The 27,596-nt window shown below is 59.5% G+C and overlaps 1 protein-coding gene across 3 annotated transcripts in view; it reads right to left on the bottom strand.

Moving 5' to 3' along the window:
* TTC7B (tetratricopeptide repeat domain 7B) overlaps positions 1-27,596 on the bottom strand; it is a 193,559-nt gene that overhangs the window by 2,829 nt on the left and 163,134 nt on the right. For all 3 annotated transcript variants that reach the window (XM_079768075.1, XM_079768072.1, XM_079768073.1), the window contains one exon: positions 22,920-23,122. In XM_079768075.1, the coding sequence (XP_079624201.1) occupies positions 22,920-23,122 (203 nt within the window). The remainder of the gene's footprint in view (positions 1-22,919; positions 23,123-27,596) is intronic.

A 27,596-nucleotide genomic window follows, 5' to 3' on the forward strand; every position in this document is an offset into this window, starting at 1 on the left:
CCCTCACTCCCCCGCTGGAGTGGCGACAGGGCCACCAGTCCTTGTGCCGGGCATTTTACTTAGAACGGGGCCGGCTGCTGGATCTGGGTGCTCGATCTGGTACCATGGGGTCCCAGAGGGTATACGGCAGGGGTAAGTCTACCTGCCCTGCCCCCCACAAGCTGGCGGAGAGCCAGGCGAAGGGCCGGTCTGCCCATCACCCTCGGCGCTGGGCAGCCAGGAGCCGGTGGGCCTCGTGTTCCAGGGCTCCTGTGGGCTTGGACGTCCCGCCCAGGCCTGAACTCGCATGCCGAGCTAGGAACAGGCTGCCCTTTCCGGTGACCCTGAAGCTTCCTGAGCAGCCTGGTTAGCGGGATTAATGCCGAAAGCTGGAGCTGCCCCGGGAAACATCGCAGACTTGCCAGGGGCTGCCAGCGCGGGCTGGGCAAGGGAATGAAACGCGGCCCCTCCCCAGTGCCCCGGCGAGCCAAGCGCAGCTCAGAAACCGGTCACACGATGAATCAACCAGAACAAGCTCCGGCTGGGGTCTGGCCACTGCTGGGGGCCAGCGGTGCTGGCGGGGGGCCAGAGCGGGCTGGGACCTGGGCACGCTGGACGTCAGGACTGAGTCCCCACCCAAGCCCCTCTGCGGTGTGAGAGGCCTCCCCTGGCTGTGATGTGCTCTTAGGTACTAGAACCCAGACATTTTTTTCCAATTCTACAGGCCTAAAGATCAAAGGCCCAATTCCTGAGGCTGGCATTTAACTATTCTCACCACCAGCTCTATCCAACTTTCTCCCAGTATGAACTCCTTGGTTCAGACAGCCCAGGAATATCTGGGGGATGCAGCCCCCAGCCCCCTTCCATCCCCAACCTTCCACTCCCCAGCCCCTTTCCACTCCCCAGCCTGGGCCCCCCACTGGGGGGCCATCGATTCCAGTCCATCTGCCCAGAGCCCTGACGACCGATTGATCCAGGGCCAGGTCCCACTGGCTCCGAGGCAGCGCTACCTGGAGCACATGACTCCACTCCCAGCCCTCCAGGCTGGTAGGAGACAGATTTCGATGACGGACATGTCATTACCACAATCACCTGCCCTCCCCCGTATCAAACCCCCCAAACCACCGGAATGACGGCCCAGATCCCAGCCATGTGTTGGGGACACAGAGGGCACGAAGCAGTCCTGCTCTCCAAAGCGCGGGGCCCAGTGAGAATCCTAATGCAGCCAAGCGACTGCTCCGTGCCAGGCGCCGGCAGTCGCCCTCCTCACCTCCAAGCCCTGCCTGAGGCGCGCCTGCAGGGGAAGCGGCAGAGCTGAGATGGAACCTTCCTTTCTCCTCTGGGGCGGAGGTGCCAACCAGCTCCCACCTGCCGCCACCCTGCCTTGCTGGAGCCACTGGGGGTGAGGAGGCAGCCGGGGCCGCCTCCGAGAAGGGGGAGCCACTGAGGAGGTGGCTGTTAGTCCCTTTCTTCAGACACAAACGAAGTCGGCCTCCCCAGCTTAGCCTGTAATTATTATAATCAGGTCTTTTGTACATTAAGCTCTCGGTGCTGCACCAAATTGGAAATAAGGGATTAAATTAAACCTGTTATTTCAAATGAGACAAAATGGACTTGGCTAGTTGGAGGACAATTAGCACCTTCCCCACTCAGTCTTTGTGTGTGTGTGATAATTGCTGCCACATGCCGAGGGCGCCCATCCATGCCTGCGGGCTGTCGGGCCCCAGGTTCCTGCGGCTCAGGCCAACGTCGGGGCTGCAGGGCAAAAGCCCCTTTGGGAGGTTTTAGACACCCCCCTGGCTGTGCCCAAGTGCCAGTCAGCCCTCCGGGCTCAAGGCTGGATCACCGGCCACTGCTTGCCCTCTAGATCTAGGACAGTGGTCAGCAAACTCATTAGTCCACAGAGCCAAATATCAACAGTACAACGATTGAAATTTCTTTTGAGAGCCGAATTTTTTAAACTTAAACTTATTCTAACGCCACTTCTTCAAAATAGACTCGCCCAGGCCGTGGTATTTTGTGGAAGAACCACACTCAAGGGGCCAAAGAGCCACATGTGGCTCGCGAGCCACAGTTTGCCGACCACAGGCCTAGGAGACAGGGAGATGGCATCGCGCATGAAAGCATCCTTCCCAAAGCCAAGCCACCGCTAAAAAGAAGCCACGCGGCTCAGCTCTGGCTGGGGTCAATCTCGCTCTCTCTCGTTCTCTCTCTCTCTCTCTCTCTCTCTCTCTCTCTCTCTCTCTCTGGCGGCTGCTTTTCCCCAGGCACGAGGCTCTGGAAAGCAAACATTCAGCCGCAGGATGGAGATGAACTCCTCCCTTGTGCTCTCCGTGCCGGCCTGGCTGCTGCAGACTCCTCGCGGGCCCTGCTCTGGGCAGGCTGCCCTCGCTGCGGCAGAGCCGGCCTGCGTTCTGCGGAGGCTGCGGGGCCGGCCAAGGCCAGGGCAGGGGAGAGAGTCCGGTGTCAGGGGTGGGAAGGAGCCCTTAAAGATCCTTCTGTCCCATCCTGGGTTGCAAACGACGCCATCACACCACTGCAGGGAGGGGAGTGGGAATTAGGGCGGGGATGTCAGGAGGTCCTTCAAACATACAGGTCCACCTGGAGGACAAAGGCACGGACCACGGGCTCTATTAACGTACCGTGCGAGGGATTGTAACCAACGTGTCCTATGTCTTCCCGTTAAAAAGGGCTTTCACAGCTGTGCTGTGTGGTAGGGACTGATTCATCCAGGTGGCTCACCTCCACCTCTGCTCCCATGAGGCTTTGCTGTGCCTGCCTGGAGGGCGGGGCCTGGGTGAGCGGTGGTGTCTCTGCACCCCCAAGCCTGATGCGGCCCAGCAGGGAGGCGGTCCCCAGGGAGCAGCCCCATGGGAGAGCTGCTCTGTTCCCACAGGAGCCCAAAGGGTTGCCATGGCCGCCACTCAAGCTGTTTGCTCCTGCGCCACAGATCTGACACGGCTCCCCAGGAAATCCCAGGACCACCTCCTGCCCGCTGCCAGACCCTGACGGTGTCGGGAGAGGCCCGGCCTGTGGCAAGTCCCCAAGGTTCCGACTCCGAGCACAGTGCTCAACCCCAGCCGCTCTCTGCTTGTCCTGCCAGGGCGACGTGCATGGCACAGGGAGAGCTTTCTGGAAGACTACCAGGCCCCCAAGAGTGGCTTCCAGAAGCCAGGAGGGAACGGGGACCCCACAGAGCCCCTGCCCTCCCAGGAGCTGTGGATTGGCTGGCTGGCCTGGAAGTCTGCGTTAGGGGAACTCTAAGCCTCACATGGGAAAACCAGCACACTCCCGCCGCCGTGTGTGTCCAGGTGTCTGCGTTTTCCTTCCTGAGGACGCAGCGGGCCAGAGGGAAGCAGGGGGCGGGGGGGGGGGGGTGGTCTCGGAATGTGCACAGCCTGCAGCCGGTGCCGGTCCGAGGAGACCACAGGAGCTGCGGCTTTGAAAGGCTCTCCCCGGAGCAGCTCCAGGAATGCAGAGCCCCGCGCAGCCCCCCCTCCCCCAGCCCTTGCTCCCGGGCGCCCGTCCCCTGGTGAGCACCACAGGCACCGTCAGTCTGAGCAGGAGTGTTTTGTGGGCGCAGCTGAGGGGGGCCTTGAGCCCCGCCCCGCTTTCCAACCGTGCCTTGAAAAGGAACGGGGCACACGCAGCGAGGGGCAGTGCCCCGCGCCCCCACCTGGATGCCAGCGCTCCGTGGGGCCTGGCCCACGCTGGGCTCTGTTTTGTGTCTCCCTCTGTTTGTGTTCAGGGCTTAGAAATTGCAGAGCTTGCCAGGTACCGATGCGAGTCCCTGCCAGCTCCTCCCGCCGAGGGGGCCGGCCTCACCAGGCCAGGAGGCCCACAGGAGCTCGGTCCTGGCCCCCTGCTGAGGCCCAGGGCGCTGAGCCCCGCACCCATGCCCACCGGAGCTCCCGGTGCGCGGGTTCACACTGCGACTCAGCCCTTCCCTAGGTCAGTCAAGGGCGAGTCAAGGGCGTCCTAGAGAAGACCCCCCTGGGAGTCGGCACAAGTCCATTTACCTCTCGGCCTCTCTCAAATGTGGGTAGGGCCTGGAGTGGGCTGGTCTTTCTGTTTTGGCCATTTTATTCAATTTGACACCGTTTCCCCATGGGCCAAGCCAGCCAGTCCTGACAGCCTCGCACCCATCTAGGCGGCGTGCTCAGCAGGGCGTCCTGGTGCACCGCAGCCGGCACCTGCTGGTCCCCAAGTCCCACCCAGCCTGCCCTTGGCCCTGGGGTGAGGCGACCGAACATTCACGAGGCCACTTGACCTTCAGAGCAGCAAAGGGCCACAGGCGTCCTGTGCTGGGGACTGGACGGAGAGCACGAGGGGCACAGGAGGGAGGGCAGGTGCGCCGAGCGGCTCCTGGCGGAGGGCCAGCCACAGTGGGAAGCAGCTCCTGACCGAGGCCGTGCAGGAGGAAGGCTCCGGAGGAGGCGAGCAGGAGCCAGCCCCATGGTGGCCGGCCGTTCTCCGTCCATGACGGGGCTGGAGACATGACGGGGAACGTTCCCGGCACCCCTGTGGCCTCTGTCCCCCACGACTCCCCCTCTCCCTGCTCACATGCCAGAACTAAAACTGGGGTGGCCCCTCCCCTCACTCCTCTGCAAGGTAACTAAACCAAGTGCCCGTCACCTCAGGCAAACATGGGGCGCAGTGCCCAGGAGAAGCCTGTGGCCCCAGCAGGAGAGAGGGTCTGGGCAGAGGCTGGGCAGGAGCAGGCCTGGGCAGGAGGCAGGAGTCTGGCACTAAACAGACACCTCTGCAGGCGCCCCCTCACCAGTGTGTGCTGTGAACGGGTGCTGAGTATTCCAGAGGGAGGAGGAAAGACCCCAGCCCCTTCCGCCGCCCCCCTCCTCCCGGCTCGGGGTGACCACAGGCAGCCCGAGGGCTGCCCACACCTCTGCTCACTCAGGGATCCGACGCTGCAGGAGGCTGCGCTCTCATGGGGCCCCTTTTCCAGGTCAAATGTTTTATTTGAAGAAATGTGCCTTTTGAGGACCAGACCTTTCCAGCATTGAACTCAACTCAGAAGGAAACAAAACTCAATTTTTCAAAAACCTCGTAGTTTTCTAAGCCAGCAGCCAGCTGGTTCTGCAAGCAGAAACCCTCGGGGTTAGGAGGGGGCCCGGGCCTCTGCTCTGTGACGTACAAGCCCCTCTTCAGTCCCCGACGGGCAGCCTCCTACTCCTGCTTGCACCCTCCAGTGACGGGGAGCTCACCACTTCCCCGGGTGCCCCCACCTTCAGTGGGCAGTCTGAACTGCTGGTTAAAAACGCGGAGCCCTAAGGAGCCCTTTTACCCAATTCCCACTCTGATGTTCGCTGAGGCTTCTGCAGTCGGGCAGCGTCCCCTCCCCCTCCTGACAGCCCTTCAGGGTCTGAAGAAGCTTCCAGAACAGCCCCACACAGCCCCTCCCCCCATGCCAGGGCTGCAGAGAAGTGGCAGATCCAGGCCTGCCCCGGCTCCCCTGCCTCACGGAGCTCCGCTGCTTAGCCTGGCACCCGCAGGAGGCCTGGCCGTGGGTCCGATGAAGGAGCCAGTAAGCCCAGGAAAGCCCGCACCCCCCACCCCCTTTTTAAAGCATCCGACTCACAGAACCGGCTACAGCTGCTTCCTTTCCCCAGGATGGTCTGGAATGCCCCAGAGGGTCTGATGCAGCAATCCGCAGAGCGGTGGGCTCCAGGGTGACCACCAGCAGGGAGGGTGGGGCGGTCGGCCTCGAGGCCACCTCACAGACTCAGGCCCCTGGGCCCCACATTTCCTCTGGCCTAATTTCTTCCAAACGGGTGCTTCAGCGCTGGTGCCGAAACATCCCAGGCTGTGGTGGCTTTTAGAGAACAGTCACGGGGGTGGGGGTGGGGGTGGGGGTGGGGGGACATTGAGGGAAGGGCCGCAGCGAGCCTGCCAGCAGCTTCCAAGCAGCAAAGACCCACAGCGGTCCCCTCTGGGCAGCAGGCACCGAGGGGTCAGGGTGGCAGAGAAGGACACACGGACACTCCCAAGGGCCAGCCTCTCTGTTACAGGCAGGAAGTGGGGGCCTGGGCGGGGAAGCACTCGCCGGGATCGCAGTGAGCGGAGGACAGCATCCGGGGCCAGGGTTCCAGGGGGTGCCTCCCCTTGGCTACAACCAAAGCTGTTCTAGTTCTTTCCGTCCTCCTGAGAAGCGCCCGTGCCCATTCCGGCACCCACGCGCCGGGCACAGTGCCGGCCCAGGCGCTCAGGGCACGGCTGTCACTGGGCCGGGCTCCCTGCCTCTCTGCCCGGACAGGGTGGTGTCTGTGAGCGGCCGGGCCGCCTCTCACGTGGGGAGGCCCAGGGAGGGCAGCGGAGCGAGGCCGGCCGGAAGGAGGACAGCCAGGTGCTCCACCCCACCCCCTTCCTTTTAAACCGGCGAGAAGGCTCGGGCGCAGAGTCGGGGTGACCAGCTCGTCGCCCCGCAGCTGCAGAGGAGGGGCTGCCACCCCTGCCCGAGGGAGCTTCCTGTGCGATGTCTGGCCCTGCGTGTCCACTTCTTCCGGGAGGAGACGCCTCTTCCGGGTCATTCCCGACGGCTGGGGCCAGGCTCCTACCTCAGCAGCCACACCCGGGAGGGCAGTACCTGGCCCAGGTGCCAAGCCCGGTGAAGGCCAGCTGGGCTTCAGAGCGCAGTGTCCGGGCCAGCTCAGGGCTCTGTGCTCCCATCAGGCTGCCTGCCAGGGTGTCTAGAGAGGGTGTTGGGCATTTGGGGGCCTCGGAGCTGGGTAGCTGGCGCTGTACCCCATGGCTCACGGTGGGGCGCCCAGAGAATAACCGTTCTTGGGGGAGAAGTTCTGGGGACGTGACTTCCCCATCCAGCTCTGTGTGGTGGCGGCCAGACTCCAGGGGCGCCAGGCCGTGGGCTCTCCAGACCCAGGTGACCGCGGGAGGGCCCGGCTGGAGCGGGGCCCCCTCTGATGGGTCCGGGAGGGTAAGGCACACAGAGTGGATCCGCTGCACAGAGCAGGATGGGCCGCAGCCCAGCTCCCTCTCCGTACCCCTCCCCCAGCAGCACCCCTCCCCCAGCAGCACCCCTCCCCCAGCAGCACCCTTCCCCCCAGCAGCACCCCTCCCCCGCAGCACCCCTCCCCCTAGCAGCACCCCTCCCCCAGCAGCACCCCTCCCCCCAGCAGCACCCCTCCCCCCAGCAGCACCCCTCCCCCAGCAGCACCCCTCCCCCTAGCAGCACCCCTCCCCCAGCAGCACCCCTCCCCCGCAGCACCCCTCCCCACAGCACCACCCCTCCCCCAGCAGCACCCCTCCCCACAGCACCACCCTCCCCCAGCAACACCCCTCCCCCCAGCAGCACCCCTCCCCCAGCAGCACCCCTCCCCCAGCACCACCCCTCCCCCAGCACCACCCCTCCCCCAGCAGCACCCCTCCCCCGCAGCACCCCTCCCCACAGCACCACCCTCCCCCAGCAACACCCCTCCCCCCAGCAGCACCCCTCCCCCAGCACCACCCCTCCCCCAGCACCACCCCTCCCCCAGCAGCACCCCTCCCCCAGCAGCACCCCTCCCCCGCAGCACCCCTCCCCCGCAGCACCCCTCCCCCAGCAGCACCCCTCCCCCGCAGCACCCCTCCCCCAGCAGCACCCCTCCCCCAGCAGCACCTCTCCCCAGCAACACCACCCCTCCCCCAGCAGCACCCCTCCCCCGCAGCAGCACTGCCTGTTGAGCTCATCCAAGACAAGCCCCTGGAGATGAGGCCATTTAGACAACTGGTCAAACTCCAAATCAGAGGCGGGGTACACTGTGCCCTTGGTAGTCTCCCCACCCCATCTCCAAGCCAGCTCCCTAGAACCCCGAGTCCTTTCAATGTGCCTGCGGGATCAGGAAAGAGGGGGAAGGATGGGTTCCCCTCAACACAGATCTGTCTGAGCTCCGCTGACTTCAGGGGGCTGCTTCCTCCTGGGAACACAGAGCCAAGGTGCGGGGAGCCGCTCCCTCTTTTCACCCCCCCCCTCCCCGTCCTCCCAGCCCCAGCCCAGCCCGGGCAGTGGGATCACTTTTATCCTAGTGCCGGGTGTCCCACCAGGCCACAGGGTGATGGGGTCCCAGCCCCAGGGTGGAGGGGCTCCCTGCAGCCCCAGGCAGGGCACTCAGAACTCAAGAGCGCCCCAGAATCACCAGGTGAGCACCCCCCCAAGCTCTACGGTGATAACCTCACTGAAGAAAAGTCAGCAAGTCCCGTGCAACCTCAGGGGACCCCAGAGAGGACTCTCAGGTCGGCATCTGTGCTGGGCGGGAGGCCCTGGGGGGGTGAAGGGGCAGGAGGAAGCCTTGGGGTCCCAGAAAGATGTGGGGACGCTGGGCATCCTCCTTACTCTGCAGCCCGAGACGGTTGGTAACATTCCTGAGGAAGCTCTGGCCTCCCCTCCCCCGTTGGCCGTTGGAATGGCGAGCTCTGTTGCTGCCGTGATCACCAGCCCAGAGGCTCAGCGTGGACAGGAATGCCCGCCCCCAGCTCTTCGCCGGGAGAAAGCCGCAGTCTGACCCGGGCCCTGGGACCTGCCTCACCCAGCCCGCGACTCCTATGGGTGCGAACGCTTTCCACTGGTGATGGGGAAGAGGCTCCTGCTGATTTACTTGTACATCTCCCTGGCTGACACTTATTTTTACCCACCTTCCCCAACAGCAAGTCGGCAGAGGCGACAGCACAGGGCGGCCTGGAAGCCGGCGCTTCCCCACGACGGACTATCCTCACAGGGAAAGTTTGGTGCTAACCACCCTCCCAAGCTGAGGCCCAGCGTCCACCCCAGGCCTGCCGAGCCCAGCTGAGAGGCGTGAGCCTCTGGGAAGCTGTGAGCGCAGGCTCAGGCCTCCCCTGGGGCCCGGAACCTGCTTCCACAGGTGAGAGCAGCAGCCCAGGTGGCCACATAGCTCCTGCGGGGCGGGTGGGATGGACACACACTCCACGGGGGATGGTGGGAGAGAGGACTCAGGGGGCGGGGGAGTGGAGGTTCTCCATGGTCAGAAACACAGTCCCCTCGTGACCACCACAGAGCGGAGCGGGGTCCCGGGAGAAGCCAAGAGTGTGAGGGCCCTGGAACCCAGCCCCACTCCCGAGCCCCTTCAAATGCCAGGCCTCCGGGTCAGCCCGTCCTCAGACGGGGCACGGGGTGGGCGGTCACAGTACCTGGGTCTGACCGTTTATCACCAACTGGAAGCCAAGGCCTGTCCCAGCTGTTCCAACACAGTGAGAAGTCCTGCCCCAGCCCTCTCCCCCTCCGCGCCCGCCCCCCCCCCCGGCAGGACAGGGCCGGAGAGGTCACACGGGGGGACGCCCTCCCAGGCCTGCTCCGTGTCCACCACCAACTGCCCGCCTCAGAGCCTGCTCTCAGCCTCGGGACCCAGTGGGCACGAGGAAGTGCCTGCTGACGGAAAGGCAGTCCCGGTCCCTGGCAAGGGCCCCGAGCGCTGTGGGCACTCCGTGTGGCCTGGGTGCCATGGCCCAGCTCCACGCAGCTGCCCCCTCCCGTCCAGCCCAGGGTGCCCCAGGAGGAGGGCATGGAAACCCATGGTTTTGGCCAGCTTGCACCTCTGGGTGCAGTGGACCCGTGCCCCGGCGGGAGGAGAGGGTGTTGTTGGGGTGGCTGGATGATGAGTGTGCCCCGCAGCCAGGACAGCTAGCAAGGCTTCCAGGTCTCACCCCTGAACCCGCCTGGGGGTGCAGGCTCCGTCTGGATTTCCTGGGGAACGGGGCTACACAAGCAAGCCAGAGTGCTCCCCCAGGCCCTGCTGGGGGCTGACCCCTGGAGGCCCGCCCTGTGCCCGCCACCGCTGGGGAGGGACAGTTCTCTCCACACAAAGGCCGGCGATTCACTACCTGCCAAGGGGAATGTGGCCCTTTTGGCGAGTACCTTCCCCCTCTCGGCCGGGATCTGGCACCAACTATTTTTCCATTTTAAACAGGAACAGACCGGAATGATAAGATGCTCTGTGATGGGAGGAGGATTGGAATTGATAAGACTTGGAAAATGTGTTCCACTGATAACAAGGGGACTCACACATGGAGTCAGGCAGGAAGGTGGGGTGGGGCTCGCTGGACCGTGCTCGCTCTGCCCGGCACCCCTGGTGTGACAGCAGGGAAAGCTGTGATTTGGACAGGAAAGGCAAAATGGCCGTTTGCTCGGAAAGGGGGGCTTTGGTCACAAACCCCTCCTCCCCCGCCCCCACCACACCAGTGCCGGCAGCGGCTGCCGTGGGAACCGCGTGGCTGCTGCGGAAATGGAACAGACACTGAGCCCGGCACTTTCCTTTCCTGCACATATGAGCTCCTGTCCTGGCCACTTCAACGTGGAACAAGTCAGCGTCAGGATTGGAGCCATTTCCTCCCACATCCCCGGTGGGCAGAGCACACGGATGGTCCCTCCTCCGAACAGCGGCGTTGGGCGGGCGGATGTGTGCCGGCCACCTGCTGGGGCTCACGTGAGCACGGAGCCCGCCCCAGCCAAGCGCCGGTGCAGGGATCCACGATGGACCCCGAGGGGCTGAACACCACTTGGAGGGAGACAGAGGAAATTGGAGAGGAAATTAAAGCCGCCACGAATATTGCTCCTGGTGGTTAGGCCACGTGACGCGCACAGCGTGTGGGCTCAGGAAAGATAACGCCGCACCGCTCGCTGGGGTCCACAGAGGGGCCGCCTGGGCACCCCCTGCTCTCTGACTGGGATGCTTTGCAGAGAAGTGACCCTTTCCTCCTCCTCTGCAGAATGGGGGAGGGCCGGACCAGGGGGACCCGCACTGCACACACGACTCTCACAGCCGCTGGGTGAGAGGCACAGAGACTAACAGCTGCTTGTGTGCTGAGCAGCAGCTCAGGACTCATTCCACCCACGACAGCCCTGAGGCTGGAGAGCTCCTTCCTGCCTGCTACCATGGCCAAGGGCATGGGGAGGGATAGAATTTAAACATGCGTCTTTTATGCTCTGAAATGGGTCCCAACCATATGCCCCTCTAGTCCACCTGCCCGGACAATTCCGAGTCTTGTTCTTTCTCCCCGGGCCTCCACTCAGCTGTCTGTCTCTACCTGGAGTAGCCAGGTGCGCTCCGGAGTACCTGTGCCACAAGCACCCTCCACCCCAAAAGTCCCGAGTCAGGGACACTGTTCTTCTCTGTGTCCACTGATACCCCCCGCCACCCCGCAATTCCTTTGCCTCCCCTCCCCCTATTAAACCATCTGGACCGGAGTCCAGTGTGCCGGCAAACTGGCTGTCTGAAAGAAAAACAACAGCCTTGATGGCAGTGTTTGCCAATTTCCGTGGTATAAACACTCCCACCACAGCTGATTTCAAGCTGGCATGAAGTCATGCAGGTGGAGCTGGGGAGAGATGCGCAGAGAGGCTCCTGGGCTCAGGCCAGCACTGCCTGCCTCTATCTCAGCTGCAGGAGCTGCAGGAGGTCCCGGGACACCAGAGACCACAGGGACCTGCAGGTGGTACCCTAACGCACGCCCATCTGTCGGCCGAAGCACACTGCTGTCTTGATGACTGAGGGGTCAGCACAAAAACACTGTTTTCTTCAGGGAGAAAATACAGAAAGGGAGAAGAGAGACACATCTCCTTTTGTCATCCAACAACTCGACTTGGGGAAGCTTAAGGCACCCCTGAAACACCTCCGTCGTCTGGGCAGTGAGGCTGGGGTCCTGGTCTTCTCCCATTCAGTCTCCGAAGGAGAGATCATCCAGCGACACAGCCTTCTGAGCTTGATTTCCCTGCAGCCAATTTTCTCACAATCCCGCTGTGTCCCATGTCCTACTCACTGGTGGGTGTGGGTGCCTGGGGTGGTGGGGTGGCTGGAGGGGGCTGCTGTCAGCAGAGAGGTAAGACCACAGCTGGCTTTTTAAAATCATTCCAAAGGCAGAGGCAGTTTGTCACCTTTGCGTAAGATGCCAGGCAGCAGGGTAAAGAACTTAACAGCTTGTGGGAGTTCCAATTAGAGAGCCAATTATAACTGGGCCGGCCTGCCTGACTTTCAAAGGCCGGAAAACGCATGTTGTCTTAGGAAGAAGCAGATTTTGCTTCTAGTTTGTTCCGGGAGGTCCCCGCGGGGGCGCTTGCGTGTGCTTTGGTCCCAGCCCCACGCATCTGTCTGGATGCCTGTGGCCCCGACACAGGGGATGAGAGAACCTGTGGGGACAGGGGTGCCTGCAGGGGAGAGGCTGTTTTCTGCAGAAGACACGGTTCCATCCTTTATTTATGAAGCAAGACGCAGGAGCATCACATCCGCTAGGCTCCCCTATGGGGGGCGGGCCCCCCGCTTCTGCTTCATTTGGAAGGATATCAGCCAGCATTGCAATTACGGATTTAATCAAGACTGACCCCGAGGCAAGGCCAGATCCCAGCTGTGTGTGTGTGTGTGTGTGTGTGTGTGTGTGTGTGTGTGTGTTTCCTCCTGCAAGATTCCCAGGCCCAAGTCCCCAGTTGGGGTTAGTTGTCTGGACCTGGAAAAGCCTGTTTCATCATCAGTAAATGTCCCTTCTGCTCCTCAGATTTTGGCGCTCCTGGGTCCTGTCCTCGGCCCCCTCTCTTCCTCTGTGATTCACAGCCAGGCAGCCCCATGCCCTCCCATAGCTCCTGCTACCACCTACAGGCCACTGCCCCCCAACCATGGCTGAGCCCCAGCCGCACGCCAAGGGGCATCTCTTCCTGAACGGACCCGGGTCACCCCATCTGGACATGGCCACCCAGGCGTGTTGCCTCCTTCTTCACACAGCTGCTCCTCCTCCCGCCTCATCTCCCCATCCAGGCGCAGCACCAGGTGTGCCGAGTCAGCCTGGACCTGCGGCTCCCCATCAGCTGTGAGCACGGAGTCCCCCTTCTCCACGCCTCCCACCCGGGACTGTCCACGTGTCATCAGCTGAGTCCAACCTTAGTGACTCTTCGCTTCCACCGCCTCTAGAATGGTCTCTCCGAATGCAAACCTGATCACGTTAATTTACTTTAAACATTTTTATCTTGAAAAATGTCGAACGTGGAAAGTAGAAAGGCTAATATAATTAACATTTATATACCTGTCACCTAAATTTAATAACTGTTAACATCTTTCATATTTGCTTTATCTACTTTTGGGGCAAGGTTTAGTATTTTAAAGTAAATTATAGGCATTTCACCCCTAATCCTTCAGTAGGAATCCCTAAAAAATAAGGATGTTTTCTTACGTAAGCACCCAACCATATCACACCTAACAAAAGCAATAGTGCCTCATTATGGTCTACCACCTGGCCCCCATGCAGACCTCCCATGCACCACACTCTCTAGTCAGCAGCACGCACGCTCGTGCCAACCCCTCCCAGACACGCTCATGGGGTCTCGAATCTGTGCAGGAAAAGGGCAGGCCTCGCTCTACTCATGGCCTCCCCAGAGCCCAACAGCAGGTGCTCGCACACTGAGTCCTTCCTGCGCCCCCAGCCTTCTGGGTGAGGGGCCGCTGATGTTCTGAAAGCCTTGAATAGCAGCAACTCCGACACAGGTGTTCTCAGAGACAGGTGTTCCGTGAACACCCAGCAGAGGAGAAGGAAGGGATCCGACTGGAGGAGGGGGCGGGGTCAGTATCAGGGGTGAACCTGGTGGGAAGCGAAAGAGGCAAAGTCGCCCCGGGGAGGGGGCATCTGCCGCCAGGCGAAGTGGCCGGGGTCCCAGGAACCCTGGCGGAGGCCGTCCAGCCAGGGAGCTCTCAGAGGCTCTCCTGAAGCTCTCGGGGACTGGGAACTCTCTGGACGCTGGGGCCCAGGTCAGAGAGCTGGTGGTGGGGCTCGGACTGTGGTTCTCATCGCTCCCCGGGAGGCTCCGAGGCCTTGGGAAACACGACGGGCAGGGCCACCTCTGCCCTGGGCAGTGCTCTCGCCAAAGGTCCCTGGGTGGAGCCTCCGCCACCTGCACCACACTCTCTAGTCAGCAGCACGCACGCTCGCGCCAACCCCTCCCAGACACGCTCATGGGGTCTCGAATCTGTGCAGGAAAAGGTCAGGCCAAGCTCTACTCATGGCCTCCCCAGAGCCCAAGCAGGCAAACCCTCACCCCCTAGGTAACAGGAAGGAGGGGTGCCAGAGGCTAACCTAGAAACCCCTGCACCCAGCCAGGCTCAGAAATCAGGGCGGAAGCTGGCCATCCGGGCATATCTGGGGCTTGGGCAGCTGTGCGAAGGGAGGCTACACAGCAGGGAGAGAGCAAGGCTACTCCAGCTGGGAGCAAAGGGAAAGGAGACAAGCTGCGTAGATGCTGCTTGACCTCAAGACACAGAGTGGGAGCCCTCCAATCCCTTCAATCCCCAAAGACAGTGGAAAATTCCGCTGCCTTCCCTCCCCCGTTCCCCCGCACGGGGCGGAGCTCCCTGGGCCCAGAGCTGATCAGTGAAAACGGGGATCAGATGACCTGACCCGAGCCGGAGCGTTAGCTGTGGCAGGCAGGAAGGCAGTGGAAGCGAAATGTCAAATGGTACTGGAACAAGGGGGCAGAATCTCTAAGACTAAATGGTTTGGATAGAGTATGTCCGATTTCAAATAATTTCAGATCATCATTACTAACAAGACACTGCACGGCACTGCCTGTAATTAGTCATGGAAGACTCCAAGCAGAAAACAGAAATAAACAGAATTCATTTCTCCTTAAGCTGCAGCAAAGCAGCACCGGGGGACACGGCTTGCACTTCCCCGCCCGCCCAGGGTCTGTGTCGCTTCTGACCCTGCGATTTCGATTTCGGTCCTGGGAAGGCAGGGAGGCCTGGGGCCGTCTCTCCCTGGCCAGCCCTGAGGAGATGCTGCAGTGGGAGGAGGAATCCAAAAACCAAGCAGAAAACGTCTGCAGAGAACATCCTTGCACCAACGATGCTGTTTGGGGGCGCACCTGGGGAGGGGTGGCGAGAACGTAGGCCATGGCCACTCGGGGTCCTGTGGACATCCAGTAGAAGGTCCAGATTCCCCGTGACGCTCCTTTTGCTCCAAGGAGGACTCACATGCCCAGCAGCCAGAGAGTGTTTTAAGCTAAAACTATGCAGTTCCAAATGGATATAGCTTGCATCATAAAAAAACCTTTCAATTACCTTGTTTCTCCCCCAGAAAATTTCCCCAGCGCCCCCTCACTCAGCGTCCTCTCCACTGGGACCAGCCTCTGAGAGCCCACTGCCCTGGGAGGCTCAGTTAACAAGCTCCGGCCGGCCTCCACTCCCACCTCGACGCCAGTTCCTGTGCTCGTGGCCGGAAGGCACTGTGCCAAGGCCAGGCCAACAAACCCACAAAGACACCGTTAACCTGACTATTCAGAACCTGCACGTTCCGAGGACATTGCCTCAACATCTCCTCAAGCGAAACAGCATCCAGTGCTTGGGGGGCTTCGTTTGTCAAGGGGAATAAAAACAGCTGTCAAGGTCGAGTTCACTTGTAGCTGCTGGTCTCCGTTTCCCCCTCCCCCACCCACCTTGCCCACCTGCCACCCGTGGTGTCCACAGGCCACTGTGTCGTCTCAGGCCTGACACCTTCCCCAAGGGGCAGGCAGACAGGTCGTGAGCACACACTCCGCGAGGTTCAATAAGTGCTTCAAGAGAGGGGGGTCGCAGGCTGAGCCCCTCTGCCGGTGGGAGAGGTGGTGACATCAGAGCTAGGCCCCAGGGCAGGCTCTGCCCTTCCTGCCCCCCAGCCCATCTCTGGTGCCTGACCAACCCCTGCCCTTCAGGCCGAGGCTACCCGCCCCAGACCCCTCCTGGACCCCCCCCCCCCGCCCCGCCCACAGCAGTCCGAGCCCGGCCAGAAGAGATGCTTTTGTCTCTACTGGACAAGTCATGCCCCCTGGGGCCTCCACTGGTTCCTTTCAGCCTTAATACCCTGGGAGACAGGCTCGACAGAAACAGTAATACTTTAAAGCAGAAGTACCATGCTTTTGGCCAACCACCTGCTCTGAATGACATACTCTTATTTTAGCTCCTCCGGTTGCTAAAATTTGGTCATGCTAGACCAGAAGGAAAGCCACACCCACGGCCAGCTCCTTCGGAGAGGAGATGTTTCGCTCACTGTCACGAAGATGCAGGTGTGGCCCAGTGATGGAGATGGCCGTCCTGCTCGTGGCTGGTGAGGGCATGGCAGGAATGCTCACAGCTGGGCTCACGGAGTGCCATGCAGCCTGCTCCTTCACCCTGAGCGATACCACCCCCGGGAGGGCACTGCTATTATCCCGGTCACAGCGGAGAATATGGAAGTACAGAAAGATTAAGGAACTCCTTTCCAGCCCAGCCGGCCTGGCTCAGAAGTTGAGTGTCCACCTATGAACCAGGAGGTCACGGTTCGATTCCCAGTCAGGACACATGCCCGGGTTGCAGGCTCCATCCCCAGTGGGGGGCATGCAGGAGACAGCCGATCAGTGATTCTCTCTCAACATTCATGTTTCTATCTCTCTCTCCCTTCCTCTTTGAAATCAATAAAAATATATTTTAAAATAAAAAAATTTAAAAAAAGGAACTCATTTCGGGCCACACAGTCAGTAAGTGACAAGCTGGGACCTGAGCCCAGCGGGCTGGCTCCGGTGCCACGCTCTTAACCTCTGTGCGGTCCTGTCATTCCGGCTGCAGCGCTTCTCTGACTCCAAACTCTCCATTTCACCTCAGGCAGTGAGAACCAACACACCAGAAAATGATGAACGAGGCTTTACATTTCTCCGTAGAGGTGGAAGGTGTGTTCATGCCAACCATTAATAATTCTTAAAAAGGCCGCCAGCTATCAAAGGAGCTAAAGCGCAGGGTGGACGGTCAGAGGGAGAGAGGTGGAGGGAGGAAGGAAGGCCTGGCCGGCCAGTGGAAGGGGGCCTCCTGTGTGCTTTGCACCGTTAGTCCGAGTCCCAATCACGGTCAGGAGAGACGTTAGAGAAAGCAAGGCCGGTACGCTTCCCAAGGCGTACTATCAACACGCACACGTACTATCAACACGCACACACGCACAGGAAGGGTGGACCCTTAAATATTTCATGCGTCTTTCTTCAAAGACAAGGATTGTTCTCAATTTTAAAAGCACCTTTCATCCTGAAGGAAAATAAAGCACAATTACTGGATGAAAGACTACGGCGACGTTTTGTTTCCTGCCAATCATTCTTCCCAGGCCCCCTCGGAAAGAAAACGGAGCCCTGGGATGAAAGAGATCCACTTCTGAGGATCAGCATTTGCAAGGGGAAGGGCATCTCCACTCTGTTTCATTAGCTTAACTGTGCCTGGGTCTTGTCCAGAGGAACAGAGGGGACCCACGGCCCCTCTTCAAGACTGGCTTCTCCCCGGGAGAGATGTGTAACCCTGCCCTGTCTGTGCCCGGGGCTGCTGCGGCCCCAGGTCCCCCCGGCTAGACTGACGGACACATCGGACAGACACACAGACACTCGTCTCTGGAGTAACCCTCAGAAGTTCATCAACTTCAGGCTGTGTCTCTCCTCCAACAGAGGCACAACTTGGAAAACACGCTGCTAGCTAACCAAATACGAGACAAGCGATCTTGCCCAAATCTCATTAAACAGATTGACACTAAAAGATGGGGCAGAGAGAAAAACACCCAAGTTTCGTAATTTAGCAGTGCATGCTGCCCCAGGCAAGCCAGGGCTCACCCCTTCCCTCCATCGGACCCTCTGCCTGCGTCTGGCTCATCATGCACATGGGGGGGGGGGGGGGGGGGGCGGGGCTCTTCCCCGTAAACATGCCCGTGAGTCTGTAGACAGATTTCAGAGGCTCAGCCTTCTCTCAGAGCAGTGCTGCTGTGATGACCACGGCAGGATCAAACGCTGGAGATGTTAAACTTAGGGTGTAGTGAGGATCCGAGCCCCCTGCACCACACCCCCGGCACCACACCCCCGGCACCACGCCCCCTGCACCCCACCCCCTGCACTGCACATGTGCCTTCAGGCAGATCGCCAATGACTGCACTTTTCAGACAGGCCACGTTCTCTCTGGCAGCCTCTGCTACCGATGTGCTTCCTGGGAACACAGCCCAGCACCACTTCTAACGTTTTTACACTCGAGGTCAGGCTTCCTCAGAAACCCAAGACTGTGGAGAAAACCCTCAAAGATGGCCTGGAAGCCTTTAGTCGAAGCCATCCTGACTGAACTGGGGTTTTTCATGTTACCGTCCATTCACAGAGGACACGCTAGCACCATTGGACCCACCGTGTCCCAAACAGAAAGCTCATTCTGTGATGAGGTGGCCCCTTAGAGTGACTCAACACGAGCAACCTCCTGTGGTCTCCCTTCTCCACCCGCACCCTGCGCCCTCAGCTGGGGCAGGTGGGCCTCGGCCATGCTCCTGGGTGGCTGGCTGGGCCTAACCCATCACCTCCAACGTCTCTCCTCCCAATCATCGTCCCCTTTCTTCAGAGCTCCACCAGCGGGGCGGGACTTACCCTCCCTGACCTTCCCTGGCCCGCCTTGCCTTGGGAACTTCAACATCTAGGGGATGGATCCTTAACCTTCACTTCCCTCTCTCCTGTCAGCTCTAAAATGCCCTGTGCCTGCTGCGCCAGACTCGCCTGAGCTGCAGGCCCCCCTCATTAGTGCTCTTCCTTCCCCACAGCGGGATGTGGGGGGGGCACGCGGAGGGAGAGTGCCCTGGCTCCCCACTGCCCCCTCCCAGGCTTCTCTGGGCCCAGTCCTCTGAAACCTGCCTCAGGCCTGTCTGCCTCCCTCTCCACAGCTGCCCTCGCTGCCAAGCCCTGATGGCCCCACCATCTGCTTCTGCTGCACACCTGTCACCTGGACGCGGGAGATGGAGCACCTGCTCCTGTTTCCAGGACACACTGTTTCTCAGCAGTGCTCCTCCGTGCGGCCTCAGCGCCCCCCCCCCCCCCCCCCCCCCGCCTTCCTGGCTCCCTTCCACGCTCACCTCTCCCCTGAAAGCGCCGGTTCCTTTCTCACCCTCACGTCTCACACTCTGTCCTCCAAAGCCCAGGCTGACGTTACCAGAGGACAAGCAGATGTCCTTGTTTGCGGAGCCTGTCCCCGTCCTGGTAACTGGTCCTTGGCCGCCCGAGTCTCCGTGTCTGTCCTTGGCCTGGGCAGCGTTGCCCAGGGATGCGGTTCCTCTGCCCTCAGTGCCCCCCCCACCCCCCCGCCTCCAGCCTCATTCCCTCCCTTCCCCACCCCTCCCCTCCTCCAGGTCACAAAAAACTGGTGGGGAAAAGCTTGCTCTCTTTCATGAATTCATTTTGGGTGCTGGGAGCAAAAGGCTTTTAGGCATAGCACGCAAATGTATGTACATTTATCCACATGCAAAACTGATATGAAAATATGCCCTTAGATTTTCTGGGAAAAAAAGTCCTATCAGCCTATGAATGCTTCCCTTGTCAACACAGCTATGCAATCCTTCTCCCCTAGCTCAGCACGCCCTTCTATCTGCCCACACTCAGCTCTCTGCCACTCTTGTCTTGTGCCAACTCATTATTAACAATAAGCACATTAATTCTCTTCTCCCTTCTCTCTCTATGTGGATTTAAACACATATGAAGGCTAAAACTGTTAGAAAACTGTCAATTTTCATTGGGGTTTAATTCACATTTCTCTTGTCAAGCCTGACCTTCTATTAACTTTAATGAATACCATCTGCCTCCATGTCATTATTGCTTCTTAACAATATTAATGTGTGTGCATTTCTGCTTAAATCACACCTCTCCTCCGAGCTGGATCGGGCGATCTGGCACATGCGCCACTCACCCCCCAACCCCCAAGTTAACGAATAATTGTTCTTTATGGAACAGGCAGGAGCTCTTGACTGCTCACTGCTCTCCCATCACCTCAGCCACCTGGTCTCCACCTGTAACAGACGCAGGCTTCCTTCCTTCCAAACAGCGCTCCCCACGGCCCTCCTGCTCCTCTCCTCCCCCGTGAGCACTGACCACTTCCCCTCCTCTGGGTTTGTCCACGAACCACAATTGGTTCCTTCCCCTGGAACCTCCTTGGTTGGTTCCTGGATGGTCTCAGGTGCTCACGTTCTTCAAACTCCTTCTAGTCTTCACCTTCTAAGTCCCGCCCTGATCCAGCCTGGGCAGACATTCCTGGCCCACCTCTCATTTGCACACTCCTCTCCGGAGTGCCAGGCACGTGCCCAGACTGTTCCCGCCTCCCTCGCCACTTCAGTCTAGAGCCCGGCTCTTCCTTGGCCTTGACCTGGTAGAAAGACAGCTGTGACCTCGCTGCCGGGCCCTCCTCTGCACTTAGGGGCCGAGGGCCAGTCTGGTTTCCATGAGGGTCAGGCAGGGTCTTTGGTGACTCAGGTAGAGATTTTCAGTTCCTCTGGTGCTAATATTACCCCGATTTATACAGCTGAGGAAACTGAGGCACAGAGAAGGTGAGTAACTTCCTAAGGTCCCAACGCTAGTGAGAGACAGAACCGGGATGCCTCCCAGGCCAGTGTGGCCTGGAGCCCCTCCGTGGCCTCCAGAGTGTAGGCAAGGCCACTTCCCCCCTTTCCTCTGTGCAAAGCTTGGGGAGGGAGGAGGAGAGGGAGGGCTGGGATGCTTCCCGGCCGGCCGGAGGCCTAGAGTTCCAGGGACTGTCCCCGTGGGGCGGGCTTGGAGCACACAGCCCAGCATGCACTGTTCACAGGGTCACCAAGAAGGAACCCTGGGGCCACCTTTCGGGAGTCCCACTGATCCCAGTCCCTGGGTGGTTTTGGACCACGAGTATCTGCACTCCTCGGCCTGCCTCCAGCCTGGAGAGCTTTCAAACACACCCGGATGCCCTGAGAACAGGCTCAAGAGTTCACTGTTGTTATCTTTTCCTGGTGAGACCTCCAAAGCGCCCACGTCCCCCGGCCAGAGAAGGCCCAGGCGGGGCACTATCCCGGGCTCACCAGCCCTGGGTGCTGGGCCCACTGCGGCGGCTCCTTTCACCGAGGGAAGCGCCTGGCATTTGTCAGGGAGCTCAGGTGTCCTGAGGCGCTCCGAAGGTGAAACAGAAAACCTCCCTGGTGCGATTTTCCTATCTGATCTTTTGTCTCATGTGTTCCCCTTGGGGATGGACAAGAAATACTTCTCTGAATAATTCATACGCCCTGAGGTAGAGGCATGCTGCCTCTTTTTAATAAAAAGGCTGGGTACACACCTTGATTACACCTTTCCTGCAATGCTAGAGAGAGCTCGGAGGTCTCAGAAGCTCTTGCGAATGCCTCTTGGAATAGTGAGACAAAAATGAAAAGCCACTTCTAATCAAACAAACTAGTGTTTGGATAGTATGTAAAGTTATAAAGCTGTACTGAGCTACGAAATGTGGATAAAGGGAAGTTGAAGAAAATTAAGTAGCTGTAATTACTATGAGGTCTGATTTATTTTTAACACTGAAAAGGGCTGTTGTCAGTTTTCTATTTAATGAGCACCTACTGGGTGCCAGGCACTCTGCCAGGCTTGTTATGTAAATTGTTTCATTCAGGTCTCACAGATGACTGGGTAAGTCACAGCCCAAGTCACTGGAACTCGGGGGCCTTGGAGGTCAGGCAACAAGCCGGAGGTCCCCAGGGCTGGGTGCCCGGCTTTCTCTGATGAGAACCAGTCACTACCGATCAGCAGGAGAACGAAGGCTTTGGGCTCCTTCAGACAACATCCTATTTGTTCCTTACAAAACCATATCCTCTTAACACCTGGTAGGAACTCACGGCCTGTCTAGTTGAATGTTTCCATTTGGTGCAGAGAACTTATGAGCTTTTCCCGAAGTTAAAGGGCCAGCAAGTAACCCCGCTGGCGCAGAAACCCCGTCCCTGGAGCTGTCCAGTGCTCGCCCTCACAGATCACACACCGCTGACTGGGGGCCCCGGACTCCGTGACGGTGCCGAGGGCACCCCCGCTTCATCACCAGGCTTTCCCTTCCTGTGGCTCACTGTCTCAGAGGTCCTGTGCTGACAATGGAACAGACGTCCAGAGCCCCGGCCTGGCCAGCAGACCAGGGAGAGAGCACGGCTTTCCACCAGCCCCGTGGGCCTGGTTCCCCTGCGCTGCCATGCAGATTCTCGCAGGAAGTGCGAGCAGACCGGCGGCTTGTGCAGCGGGCTCAGTGCCTGTCCTTTTTTTCTTTTCTTTTTTTTTGGGTAATTTTTAAAAATATATTTTGATTGATTTCAGAGAGGAAGGGAGAGGGAAAGAGAGAGAAACATCAATGATGAGAGAGAATCATTGATTGGGTGCCTCCTGCACACCCCCTACTGGGGGTTGAGCCCGCAACAGGAATTGCACCTGGGACCCTTCAGTCCGCAGGCCGACGCTCTATCCACTGAGCCAAACCAGCGAGGCTGTGTCTGTTCCTAACAGCGCAGACCCTCCGGAGGGGTCGGTCTGCTCCCCCACCTGACAGAAACTGGGGTACGGGGGGGGCCCATTCCACGGCAAGGGCTGGGGGCATCCAGACGAGGGATGTGTGCACACTTGTGGGGAGCAGCACCCCATACACCGTGGACCCTGGAGCGACTCACCTGGCCCTCTGGGTCCTCTGACAGGAGGCCCCTACTAGGCGTTGACCTTGGAGACAAGCTGGAGTCTCGGGGCCCCACAAGGTAAGAGGCGCCAGTTTGTAAAGTGCTCTGACTTTTGTGCTGAAGTCTCTCCTTGGGGGCGGACCCCCCCAAGGTGGCTGCTAAAAGCAGTGCAGAGACCCAGATGACAATGACAGTGCCAGGGCCATGGGACGGTCTTTATTAACCCGGAGCCACAGGGGGGCTGGGAGCGGTGGCCAGGGGACCCTGCCTCACACTGCCCGCCGCACCGGGCAGGCTGCTGCGGCCGTGCACGGCCAGCTCCTAGGGCTCCAGTCTCCCACCCTCGGGAGGAGCAGTGCCGCTGGCTTTGCCCATCGGGGCAGCCGGGCAGGCGAACCGCCTCCGGCCTCTGGGACCACAGGAGGGTCTGAGCGTCACGAGCTCCTTGCTGCTTCCAAGGGGGGGCCCCACCGAAGAGGGGTCCCACCGGCTGTCAGACTCACCAGTCGCTGCATGCTCTTGACGTGGGTGGGGCTGATGGATAAGGCCTCTTCGTACCACCGCCGGGCTTCGTCGATGTTTCCTCGGAGCTCGGCCACCTGGCCTCGCATGTACAGGACGTTGTGGGACATTGGGAAGAGGTTGGCAGCTTCCTGGGTGCAGGCTGTGGCTTCTGCAGGCTTCCCGATGCCGATGTAGACTTCGGCTGTGGGGACAGAGCAGGGGGATGCTTTTCTGGGTTCCTGCCCTTCAGAGGCCCCGGGACAGTGAGACTCTAGTGGGGACATTTACACGCCCCCTCCCCCCACCCCAAGAGCCTGGCAGGGGCCCGTCGGGAATACACAGGGCCCAGAGCCAGCCAGGCCCCCACCCCGAGTGGAAACGCTGCAGGTTGACAGTCCTTCACGCCCACTGCTACACACACAGGGACTTGAGCCACTCACATCACGGGGCCTTGAAGGGGACACGTCACCCCCGCCAAGGGGGGAGGGAGGCCTGTGCAGTGTCCCGCCAGGAGCGCAGGTGCTCGAGCCCGCCTCCCGTGCTCACTCTTTCATATAATTCAGCGCCAGGGCCAAGAGGAAAGGGGCCGTGTGTCCTGACGAGTGTCCAGTCGCCACCCTCCCAATCCTCAAGGCCGAGGGGAGGCCCTCACCCCGACGGGCTCACTGGGACTGCCTCTGGGGACCCGGGAAGCGAAAGGAGGCGGCGACTTTGTTTCCATGCGTTGGTCCTACCCTGAGCTTCTCGGGGCCGGGCCCCACATGGGCCTGCAGTCCCCCGGGGGGAACACTGCCCAGGTCCTGTCTTCACCGAGGGCTTGGCTGCATGGCTGACATTTATTTCCGAGTCTGCGAATGGCTGTGCAGAGGGGTCCCTCGGCCAGGGGCTCGGTGGGACGGCGAGACTGGCTCCTGGCTGCGCTGGCCATGCACTCTGTCCCTCCCCAGGCCTTGGTCCGGATGCTCTCCTGACTCCTCAACCCTTTCCCCTAGCCCTCCGCCCCCAGCCCCCGCTGAACTTGACTCATCATGCAAAGAGGAGACACAGCCAGCTGAGCCCCTTCTCGCCACTGAGCCCGCACGCCCTTCGCTGCCCTCTGTGCCCACCCACGCTGCCCCTTCTGCTCGCTCTGAGGGCCAGCCTCTGCCCGAGCCCTGGACGCCGGCGCTCTCCGGCCTTCTCGAGCGCGTCACGCCGGCGCTTGTCCTGTCTGCTGGATGACAGACAGGGTCTCAATCCTGACTGCGTCACCCATCGGCAATCAGCAGGCTCCGTGTCCGCCTCCAACCTTCCTCCTTGACCCGCATTCCTCCCCAGCTCCCCTCACGTCCCCACTGTGCTCCCCAGGGTTCTTCTTGTGAGAAATGTGCCCTCGCCCTTCTCGCTTCCCTCGCCATCCGCGCTGCAGCCCACACCAGTGTGGCCCGTCTCCGCCACGCCACGACCTGTCTTGTCAGGCCGCCAACACCACAAGCTGAATCCAACAAACACTCCGTCTCCACCGGACTCAGTCGCTCAACGGCATTTCCTACCAGCCATTTCCGACTTAAAAACAATGCGGTGCTTGCTACGCGCTGGGCACTCCACGCACTGTCCTGGGCCTCGGTCACAACTGTCCTCATGTTGGAGAGCAGGGCGCTAGGGCTCAGAGGGGTCGCCCTGCCGTGCACACCATGGCGGGACCAGGGTTCCACTCGTCCAAGTCCAGAGCCCTCGCTCCCCACTGTCGCATGGGCTCCTGTGTGCACCCCTTCTGCGGCCACCCACCGCCCCTCCTGTCCCCGCCCGCCTTGCGGACCACTCCTTCCCTTTCTTTGGCCTTTCCTCCCCGCAGCAGGTTTTAAATGTGGGGCCTCAGCTCCTGCCCCAGCCCTCTCCCTCCTCCACCGACATTCTCTTCCTAGCCATTCGCATCACATCCCTGGCTTGGAACCCCACCCCCAAATTCCCTTGCCTGACACTGTCACTTGCATGTTCTCAGGCACCCGACACAGGTTCTCGTCCCCGCTGACCCCACACACCAGCTCTTCCCCAGGCTTCCCGCTGCAGAAAAGCGAACCACCAGCCACCCAAGGGATGACAGCTGGGCCTCAGTTTCTTCATCTGTCAAATGAGGTGAACAGGGCGTTTATGCCCCATAAGGCTATTATGAGGACTAAACGAGGCGAGACATAAAGTTCATGAAATAATGTCTGACACACGCAGAGTCCTCGATAAGTCCTTGCAAGCTGCAGACCATTAATTAAAACCCACCTCCGGGCAGAGGAAGGGGCAGTGGGGCTGACGGAGCAACAAGGACAGCGCATCAGCCGGCAGGACCGGGGGCCGATCCGCCCCACAGGCGGGCGCTCCCTCTGAGTGACAGCAGGCCACCTGCCTGGGAGCTGTCTTCATCTCGCCAGGGGGCCAGGGGCCGTGCCACAGGGTTATCCCTCGACTCTGCCCATGCGGCCTGCTGGTGGCTGGGAGGAGCCTGGCAGGGGGAAGGGCAAAGGGCCAGGCCAGGCCAGGGCCAAGGAATCTGTGAGAGTATCGCGGCTTTCCGTTCCCAGAGAAATCAGAAAATCTGATCTTGCACATCTAAGAATAGCCGTTGGTTTCGACTGTGAGAGGTGCCAAAGTGAAAGCTATAATTATTAGTAAGTAACAAGCAGAAATTAACCACCTACTGCAGAGTCATTTTTAGCTGCCATCCCAACGTGGAAATTGAAAGATGGCACCCAGGCTGCTTGGCTGAGCAGGGTCCTGGTTCTGCTCGGAGTCACTGGCAACGAATGACTCCAACAGCAGCACCGAGGTCTGCATCAGACAAAGCCGGGGGGGATGTGTCGCGCGTGGAGTAAACATCAAATCCTCTATCCCACCTCCGACTCCCACCGCAGGAAGCTCAGAGGCGCCTACTTCTGTCTAGCCTGGCTTTCTTTCCTGCAAGAGGGGCAGATAACCCCCCTGACCTTCTTTATAAACGAATGTACAAGTGGCACTGGCAGATACCCCGAACTTCCAGGAAAAGAGACCGTAAAAATGGGTAGTTGCTTTCTAAATGTCAGATGAAGGCCAGATGCCATCAAGAAAAGATGGATAAATGTATTTTTTTAAAAACTGGCAATAAAAAGGACAAAAAACATAAACAAAATAAAAACGGGGAGAAATATTTCTAGCACATATCAGACAAGGCAAATTTCTTTGCCATAATAAATGCTTACAAGTGAAAAGAACAGCTCAGCACCTAAGCAGATGAATGGGCGGGCAGACAATTGAAATGCCATTCTCACCCATCAGATTGGCAAAGATGGAGAAGTTTGGTAATTCGTTGTGTTGGCAAGGATGCGAGAAAATGGGCATTCACACATTAGTGACTGAATATAAATTCATACAATTCTATGGAAGGCAATGTGACACGATTTATCAAAATTCGAGTATGCACCCTTCGATGCATCATTTCCACGCTTAGATACAGACACAGGACAATACATATAACAATACTTATTGATGCATTGTCTCTAACAGCAGAATACGAGGAAGAATCTAAATGTTAAGCGAGGGAGTCCTGGTGAAATGATGGCAAGTTCATACAATGGGCTCACGCTCTGCAGCTGCGGGAAGGTGTGAGTCAGCCTCGCGTGTGGGGAAGCAGTGACCTCCGAGTGTGGCATCTCAAAGGTGCAGGCTGCTGACAGTGGGTGCCTGTGCGTGGGGGTGACAGGCTCGGAGGTGGGCAGAGTCTTTTCGTTCGATGCCTTTTGTACAAATAAATACATTGTGTACTATTTATTCAAAATTGTATTATTTGTTAAAAAATAATTTAAATAAAACTGTCACATGGATCCAAACAAACCAGGGGAAAAACATGCACAACCCATTGCAGGTCGGCGGCCAGGTATTATGAGGAAGAATCTGAGGAGGTGCTGGCGGGGGGAGGGCAACCAGGGGATGGGTCCCCCCCACCCACGGAAGGCGGGACCCTGTCCCAAGCACCCCTGGTCGGCCTGGGTCTGTGGTTCCCCTGGGCTCTGGCCGGACCCCCACAGAGCAGATGAAGGCTCGGGGGTCCTATTCACGATCTCTCTGCCATTCAAATGGACACATAGGGACCCTCTCCTACAATAGCGGGGAAATCTGAGACCGTCTCAGATGTCCTGACCTATGACCCTCAGATCTGAAGCTAGCTCCACCTGGGTTCCCATCATGGGTTTCCACTAAGCTCACCAGAAAAACAACCACGAGAGAAGAGACCCACAAAGTCACAGAAACGCCACGCCGTGGGCGTCAGACCTGGATCTAACCAGCTGCTTCTAAAGCTTGCAAAACGGACAGATTCTGGCAGGGCTGCCAGAGCTGATGTGGACGCGGATGTCACCTGGTTCCCATCAGCTGCCAGAGAGCGGGGTCACGTTTACTGTGCCTCTCAGAGCAGCAGAGTTCCCCTCACGGTAGCTCACACGTCACAGTCTGGGGGAGCCTGCCCGATGGGTTGACCTCTTCAAAGACTATATGAAGACATGATATGAATATACGATAAGATTCTAAATCTTGACTCTAACAAAGCCATTGCTTTGGGTCCCTATGGCACAAACCCTACAAAGGTCCTAATCCACTCCAGCCATTCCCATGACATACACGTTCGCCACGCACACACAAGCACGATGCATATTCTGCCCAGAGTCGGGCAGATA

Source organism: Cnephaeus nilssonii (assembly GCF_951640355.1).
Source record: "Cnephaeus nilssonii genome assembly, chromosome: 4".
Lineage (NCBI taxonomy): Eukaryota > Metazoa > Chordata > Mammalia > Chiroptera > Vespertilionidae > Cnephaeus > Cnephaeus nilssonii.